The sequence below is a fragment of the Triticum dicoccoides genome, chromosome 1B, assembly GCF_002162155.2.
Source record: "Triticum dicoccoides isolate Atlit2015 ecotype Zavitan chromosome 1B, WEW_v2.0, whole genome shotgun sequence".
NCBI lineage: Eukaryota > Viridiplantae > Streptophyta > Magnoliopsida > Poales > Poaceae > Triticum > Triticum dicoccoides.
Window position 1 is genome coordinate 558629563 of NC_041381.1, and position 8242 is coordinate 558637804.

The following is an 8242-nucleotide window of genomic DNA, read 5'->3' on the forward strand; positions in this document are numbered from 1 at the left end:
AAATAATCTATCTCTCATCGTAGATATATGCAGCAGGTAGGCAAACCAAGCATGAAGCCTACACACGATGTTTTCTATCCAGTTGGCATATAGATTATTTAATTTACCACGTTGTACACAAATGGAAACATGCACCCATATAGTTAAGAACCTGAGATTCGAACTACAACTAGCCTTATACTAAGGATTGTCGTACTTTTGCTGTTGACCTACTTAAAATCGGTGCTTGTGGAAGATGGAAGAACTGGCAGTGAACTAATCAATGTAGAAAGCATTTTCCTCACTTTTATTTACACAGCTCAATCAGTTCAAAGATAGGATAGCCATGTTGTTTTGTGATTGCCTATGGCTGGGTACAAATGTATGATCTGATAGAAAGTTGACATGGCTTTGGTCCCTTATTAGCATTCATAGTTTGGTTAATGTTTCTAATGACGATCAGATGTAAGGAAGATGAGTGTTGCCTCATGGCATGTTGTGATTGTACATGCAGGCCCCCATCATTGGAAATTTCCGATCAATGTGGATTTTTTTAGCTCTTTTTTGTTTTTCTTGTTTAATACAGTGAAATTTACCACCTCCATGATTAATATGAGTCCTCCAATCACATCTCAGTTCCTTACCAAACCTGGTCAAATACAAGAACCAGACCCTTGATTGAAGTGGCCTGCATTCTGGCCTGTTGAGGTTCCCTGGAGAATTTTCCTTGTTTTGTTCCCTGAAATCTATTATAGGAAGTAGGTCACCAGCTGCAAGGCTGCATCTCATGCTAAACCAAAAGATGATATTGTTTCGAAGTTTTTGGTCGTGGAGTCGGGTCGAGTCTCCCTAGCCCGGATTATTCGGCGACTTGTTATCGCTAATGGCCCCAAGTCGCCGCAACTAGTCAGGGGAGCTTACAGAGAGTTGAGGGCAAAGTTGCAATTAAGGAGGAGCTTGATTATGAGGTCAAGGTGGCATGAAGCTCCTAGGCAAGGTATTGGGCTCTTGGCTGGGCCACGGAGGAGCCGAGTTGCTTTAGTGTAGGAGGAAGATGGCTCCAAGTTGATAGGGGTAGGAGCATATTTGGCCCATGAAGGCCCATTTGAAAACCCTAGCTTTCTTGATGTATCTAGACCGTCCATACTTACCCAAGCCATCTGTACCATCCATCAAGAATAGAAGAGTGGTAACTGCCCAGCAGCGCGTGACCAGGACTATACATAGCCGCCGCCAGTGCAGATTCCTTCTTTCTTCTCATACCTTCTTCCCTCTTACAAGTTACAACACACCAGCGGCAGGGTAGATCGGTAGCCGCCGGCGGGGTAGATCCGTAGCCGGCGGCGTCAAGGAGATAGATTTCTCACCGAAGACCTCGCCGGCCGCCCAAACCAGCACACAAGCGTCTACTAGGGGGTGAGTTGCACGACTTGCTCTGGTAGTTGAGTCACCGTAGCAGGACTTAGTCACTGATCGGCAAGGCGATTAGCTTGTGTCTCATCGGTGATTAGTCGGCGACTCAAAACCTTGTATTGATTTAATACCACAACGGTGTTTTCATGTCTAGATTTGTTAGGGGCCCATAAATACGAGGGCCATCTGAGTTGCACGACTTGCTCTGGTAGTTGAGTCACCGTAGCAGGACTTCGTCACTGATCGGCAAGGCGATTAGCCTGTGTCTCATCGGTGATTAGTCGGCGACTCAAAACCTTGTATTGATTTAATACCACAACAGTGTTTTCATGTCTAGATTTGTTAGGGGCCCATAATTACGAGGGCCATCTGAGGCAGTGGAATATCATAATGCTATAAGTTTGTGCTCTTCTGGAGTGTTTGTCCTAGGATTTGGTGTGTTGCAAGTTTTAGTCATGGCCAGTATTAATATTTTGTTTTTTACATTCAGTACTTTTTTTGTCTAATATTTTTTGTAATTTTATAGAAACTTATGTTTCCTTTTAGATATTAGTTAGTGGCTTGCTTGTAGGTGTAAACTTGGAAATAATTATGGTTTATCTTTGTATCAATCTTCCTTCTGTGCTTGTCCAATTTGGAAATAATCAGAATACTAGTTGTAATGTTCTAAATACCAAACTGGTTCTGGAAATTGCACACAGCCTCATTTGTTTTCTAGATTGGTTCTCATGTTTTTTCTACCCTCCTTATTGTGTCATCTTGTTAACTGTATTTTGTAAAATTGTGCAGTGTGATAGTTTGTCCTGCATGACTGCAGTTTTTTAGAATGTAGCATATATAGAGCTCTAATATCTTCTGACTAGTTAGTGTTTTGATCTTGAAATTCAACTTCAGGTCATGTGTTGCGTTTAGCTATGTAATTATTTCATTCTCTTTTACTATAAGCATCCTGCACCTCTGAAAGGACCCCCGATATTTATTACTTACATATATTATCTCTTCCTGGACTCCAGATTGGACAGATTATCACTCAGTTGGGGGAATAGCGGAATAGTATTTTGACTTCCTCTTGCCTTGATCGTTCTTTGGGCATCATCACAATGTCAGGATCACTGAATGTATGCTTCCATCTTTCCTTACTTAATATGGTTACTCATTTTCTCCCTTTCCTATTCAGTAAATCACCTAACTCCACCTCATTTTGGCTTCCACTTCCATATTATTGCTTGAGCTAATATGTTGACTCATTTAACCTGTCTGTTTTTAGACATGATGTTGTTTTTATGTTGTTTATTACTCCCTGCCAAGTTCCTCTGTCTCAAAAAGTGGACATAATAGTTTTAATCGTGATCAGGGTTCATTGTCCACTTCTGTGTAGTGATGACAATGGCTAGCTACGTTTTTCAAAAGGCCTTTGGTTTATTGTCATTACCTTTTGCAGTCAAATATTGGTGGGGATTCAACAGGAAGGCCATTCACATCAACCTTTTCTGGTCAGTCTGGATCATTTCCTAATTTCCATCACTCTGGTTAGTATAAATCTTACATATTTGTGTAATCCAATAATCATGTTCCAAAGTATCTCATAAAGTTTGAACTTCTTGGAAGGCTTGCATAATATCCACGGAAATCTCAATCTTGCATCACTATCGCCAAGGAATGCTTCATTGTCAGGTATTCCATCCCCAGGTGTTCAACAACCTGGCGGCAATATTTCTGGTAGCCGGTTTCCCTCAAATAACCTTCCAGTGTCCATGTCTCAGGTTTGTTCTCCTCTTTTCTAGTCCACAACATGTTAATATCATGCTGAGTGTTCTATCACTTAACTAATTTGTTACCCTTTTATAGATTTCTCATGGCCATTCTGGGATCAGCAACAGAGGAGGTATGAATGTTGGGGGGAATGCTGTATTTAGTAGTAGCATGAATGCTATTGGTGGTTCAGCACAAGGTTTATCCTCAAGCATGGCTAATGTTGGTAATCGAAATTCTGCTCCTGGGTTGACAGCTTCTTCAGTTTTGGGGAACTTAGGCCCACGGATAGCAAATTCTGGGGGCAATATAGTGGGTGGCAGCAGTATTGGCAGAAGCATAAGCTCAGCAGGAATGTCCATGCCTGGTATTGCATCTCGTATCAATTCGAGCGGCAACTCTGGAAGTGGGGCTCTTAATATCCCATCCAATCGACTGAGTGGTATGCATCAAGGTACATGGTTAATTGTTAATCTTTATTTGTTTTTTCAAACTTTTCGTGCTTCTTTGGCGAATATCTATTCTCACTTTTTCTTTCTTGCTGGCTGAATAGTGAACTGGTGTGTTTTTCTTCCTGTGGCTTAGGTTTCAGTAGATATGTTGCGCCCTGCGCTTGTGTGGATGGCTTCTAGGCTGGGGTTGTTTTGTTGAGTCGGTTGCAATGTCTGTCTTGCATTGATTGTGGTCCTGTCTTGAGTTGTCAGATGTTTCAGTCTTGTCTTAGGTTTGTATAATTGTTTGCTTTCTATTAATGCGTTGAGCTGCAAGCTTTGCATTTTTTTTTAAGTATAGGGAAGTGGTGTTGTAAGGTACATTTCAGTCATATGCCAGCGTAACTCTCTGAAGTGTTATGGATTGAACTTCAATGTGGCTCAATTTGATTGGAAATTGACACGGGGAACTGAGTTTTCACCTATTGCATTCATAAAGCAGTGCCACCACCTTGAGGTTGTCTGGCTTGGTTGCCCACACTAGATTATACGTATACCAGTGGAAGCAACTAAACTGTATATACAACTACTGGGTTTATTAAGAGCTAGGAATTTCTTCTCTCTTGGTGTAAGGGGTGTGGGGCAAACTGACCTAATGGATATTTTATTTTGTAAAAAAAATGAGTCTGTTTATTTTTTTTCACCAGCGTCGCCACAGTTCATGAACATTCTTGGGAGTTCTTATCCAACACCTGGAGGAACGCTATCTCAGAACCAAGTTCAGGCAGGAAGCAATTCTTTTAGTTCTTCTGGAATGCTACATGAAGGAAACTCTGGTGACAATTCTCCGTTTGACATAAATGATTTTCCCCAGTTAACTGGGCGTCCTAATTCTGCTGGAGGTGGTCAAGGGCAATATGGTAATGCTACAACACTAACAAAATCTGCAATCTTTAGTGCTTTGATAATGTCAGGTAACTAACTTTTCATACTTTGTAATTTGAAGGGTCACTGCGAAAGCAAGGCGTAAGTGTAAATGCTATTGTGCAACAAAACCAGGAGTTCAGCATTCAGAATGAAGATTTTCCAGCTTTACCAGGATATAAAGGTATGTCTCCTCCATTGGTAGTCTCACTATGCACGTAGTGGGCAACTCTATAAATCTTGATGAGATTAACTATCTGTTTCTTGTTAGCTTTAGCCTTTTCCCTTGCAGTAGTATTTTTTATCTTATTGTTACTGTTATCTGGAAAAGATAATGTTTCATGTCTTGTCAATTCCTTCACTATTTTCTTCTCTATTAACCACATATCATGGTTCAATCTTCTTCTCAATTGTTCATCTGGCATAAGTTTATCCTTATCTCTCAAGCTGGGGTAGTTAACTTTCATCAGAGATTTATAATCATGTTATATGTATTGCAATGTGTTCTATCAAAGTTGTTCGGCTAAATTCATATCATGGCAGTTATTCCTATCATGTTCCTTTCTGCTGATTACTTCTGGGCAAAACCCCTGCTTTTATTTTCTGGATATTACCTTATTATATGTTTCTTTGGAATATAAGGCAATTCGTCAGATTATGGTATGGATTTGCATCACAAGGACCACCTTCATGAGAATGCAAATATTATGCAGGCACAACATTTTCCTGTGAGTTCATGTTGTTCTATCATTTCATCCCAGGTCAGCTACCTTCTTATTCTTAAATTCTCACATATGATTCTGCAGATGGGTAGATCATCTGGCTTTAATTTGGGAGGTAGCTATCCACCCCGCCAACAACAGCAGCAGAGCACTACTTCGGTAAGCATACTAGCAATTTTTTCGCGTAGCCAGCACATATTTCGGGTTGAACACACCACTCTTAGAAGTTAGGATACATACATTTTAACCTTTTTTCATGTGTCTGCTAACCTTTTGACTGGATTTTAACTACTCTGATTGTGTTCATTAGGTTCAAAATGGTCTTGATAATATTGGGCTAAGGCCGATAAATTCTCCAAGTCCGTCTTCTAATTCGGGGTCTTATGAGCAACTCATCCAGCAATACCATCAACCGCAGACTCAGAATTCACTTAGGTCGCAGACGTCTTCGGGCCAACAGTCATCCAAGGATCAGAGTCAAAAGTCTGCTCAGGGAAAAGAAACTGTGCCAGACCCATATAGTTTACTTGGATTGTTGAACTTAATAAAATCGAAAGAGCCTGGACCAACAGCTCTTGCTTTAGGGCTTGATTTAACTACACTAGGGTTGAATTTGAACTCCCCAGATTGTCTTTGGAAGACATTTGGCTCTCCATGGTCAAATGAGCCAGCTAAAGGAGAACCTGATTATCAGATCCCTGCTTGTTACTCTGCTGAGCAACCTCCACCACTGCAGGTAAGCTGCTTCCCATTTGGTTTACAATAGCCTCTTGAACCCTGACATTTCATATATTTTTTTCTCCATCTGCAGCCATTCAATTTTCCAAAGTTTCACCCCTTGACACTATTCTACATCTTCTACAGGTATATTGAATAGAATGAACTGTGTGTCTGGTTTTACTAGCCTATGCATTATTTGACTTTGCCCTTTGTGCAGTATGCCGAAGGATGTTGCTCAGTTATATGCCGCGAATGAACTGTAAGCACAAACCTGCACAGTTGTTGGTATCTCAGCAGAATACTATTTTAGTGGACCTTCATTTGCCTGCTGTTCACACGCCCTATACATTTGTCAACTGTTTTCATGTGTGTGCTCTTTTGTAGTACTCCCTCCGTTTTTATTTACCCCGCATATTAGCTTTGACTAAAACCACACTTTATAAAGTTTGACCGAATTTATACAATAACAAGTTTATAGGGTAGCCAGCTATTGATGGAATTACAGCTAAGAAGTTTCTTGGAAAAAATACAACTAGAAGTCCTTTATGCCCTTTTCCTTCACTCGATCCTTAGTTGTACAACCTCCCTCAATTTTTATGAACCCCCCTGGATCTATTCCTGCTATGTCCATGTCCTCTGCCTCCTGCTGGAGCTGCATCATTTTGTTCATTATTGAGAATAGGCCTCTTCTCACACCATACCAGTTCTTTTTGCATAGTCTAATCTTGACACTCCAATCGTGCTTGGACCTATCTTACATATAGCAATATCATTGATCTATGCATCATTTTTTTGACCTTTAGTTATTTTCTCATTTTTCCATTATTTTGAATCGAAATGGCCTGGCATGTCAATGTCAAATGACTCAAATTTCTGATTCCACCTATTTTCCAGATATAACAAAGGGTGGTTTTACCACAGAGAGTATCGTGTGTGGCTCACACGAGCTTCAAATGTGGCGCCTCTTGTGAAAACTCCACTGTATGAACGAGGATCCTACATTTGTTTTGATCCCAACCTGTGGGATACAATTCAGAAGGTTTCATCCGAACAAGAACTGATAGTCTTTATAGCCTGATCGCACAGCAGGGAAAGTAATCTGAGCATTTTTCATTGATTGCAGGACAACTTTGTGCTCCAATATGAATCTGTAGAGAAGAGACCTGTCCTACCTTCCACCAGCCAAAACGTTAGATTATAAGGTCAGCAGTTGGATTTCCCGCCTCCCATTCATGTACTATGTCCCTAATGCCACAGTTTCATAGTTCCATGTACGTAGGCCCGGGTTTTCTGACATGCTACTGGTTTTTGCTTGCAGCTGTTGTACTTCTGTATTAGAGAATGTCGATTTTCTTCATCCGGATCAGTACCTGTTATTATCATAGGATATAGGTGGCGTACATTTGTGCAAAATGATTCTGTAAGTTCATCTGAATACTCTTATTTGTTCGTCAAGATTGATTTACTTTGCGGCGCTGAATTTCGTTTTGTCTGGGCAGGACTTGTGTGCTGTTCCGAAGAAGGAGCTTCTCTGTGTTGGCTGGCAGCCCTGATGGTAGCTTTAGACATGTAGCCGAGGAAAATGTGCCTCATTAATCCGTTGGCTGTAAGCCAGTAGGGTCAATTTGGTATTGTTGGCTGTAATTGACTTGAGTCTTTTAGCTTTCGTAAAAATCAGACCTGTACTCTTTATCTATGAGTTAATTACCGGTACTTTGGATTTACAATGTGCCCCTCGTTTTTAATAGTCTGGGAATGATGCTCGTGATTTGCTTGTCACCAGTGACTGATAGCACTACTACATGTGAACTCACATCTGGTGAAATGCGTGAAGGTTCACAAAGTACACGTGTACAAATCATTCGTGCACAGACGTGCAAAACCCTCACTCTTGGACCCGCACGGTGACCTTGAAAACATCCGCTTCGAGCAAGGACCTTGAAGGTGAGGAAGTACCTGATCTTCAGCTTGTGAGCTACAGCTTCCATACACCGCCACCCTTCGGTTGACATCCTAGAGCCTTGGAACATTTCGGAGTGGTCTCCGATCAGGGATGGTAAGTAAATCCAACCCAGGTGCTTTTAGCAAATTTCGTCCTTGTAGAAGTTGGTTGGACCTACTTACTCATGGATCAGCTACATCTTTGGCCTCCCTTGACACCTCTTGAAGATGTTGCCTTCTGCTACATCTTTGCCCTTAGAGCAGCTCCCCTCAACAACATTGCCAAAGGCCAACCTGCCGGCACAACACTTCAACGAAGAACATATGACCAATGTTGAAGGAAATGGTGATTTGCACTGA

At 41.2% G+C, this 8242-nt stretch overlaps 1 protein-coding gene and 1 non-coding gene across 5 annotated transcripts in view; one reads left to right on the plus strand and one right to left on the minus strand.

Moving 5' to 3' along the window:
- LOC119348722 (probable NOT transcription complex subunit VIP2) overlaps nt 1-7668 on the plus strand; it is a 9020-nt gene extending 1352 nt beyond the window's left edge. The window contains exons 2-17 of one of the 4 annotated variants that reach the window (XM_037616701.1): nt 2406-2510; nt 2834-2921; nt 3001-3155; nt 3241-3277; nt 3401-3598; nt 4283-4495; nt 4582-4683; nt 5142-5227; nt 5306-5380; nt 5532-5957; nt 6033-6085; nt 6159-6200; nt 6836-6980; nt 7065-7143; nt 7260-7361; nt 7441-7668. In XM_037616701.1, the coding sequence (XP_037472598.1) occupies nt 2493-2510; nt 2834-2921; nt 3001-3155; nt 3241-3277; nt 3401-3598; nt 4283-4495; nt 4582-4683; nt 5142-5227; nt 5306-5380; nt 5532-5957; nt 6033-6085; nt 6159-6200; nt 6836-6980; nt 7065-7142 (1716 nt within the window). In that variant the 5' untranslated portion in view covers nt 2406-2492 and the 3' untranslated portion in view covers nt 7143; nt 7260-7361; nt 7441-7668. Of the gene's footprint in view, nt 1-1231; nt 1396-2405; nt 2511-2833; nt 2922-3000; nt 3156-3240; nt 3599-4282; nt 4496-4581; nt 4684-5141; nt 5228-5305; nt 5381-5531; nt 5958-6032; nt 6086-6158; nt 6201-6835; nt 6981-7064; nt 7144-7259; nt 7362-7440 lie in introns of those variants that run through there. The other 3 variants (XM_037616699.1, XM_037616698.1, XM_037616700.1) reach the window with 3 other exon arrangements.
- On the minus strand, nt 2844-2921 carry LOC119351112. The gene has a single exon (XR_005169649.1). It is a non-coding gene; the product is annotated as a small nucleolar RNA snoR35 (small nucleolar RNA).
- Nucleotides 7669-8242: the final 574 nt, after the last annotated feature.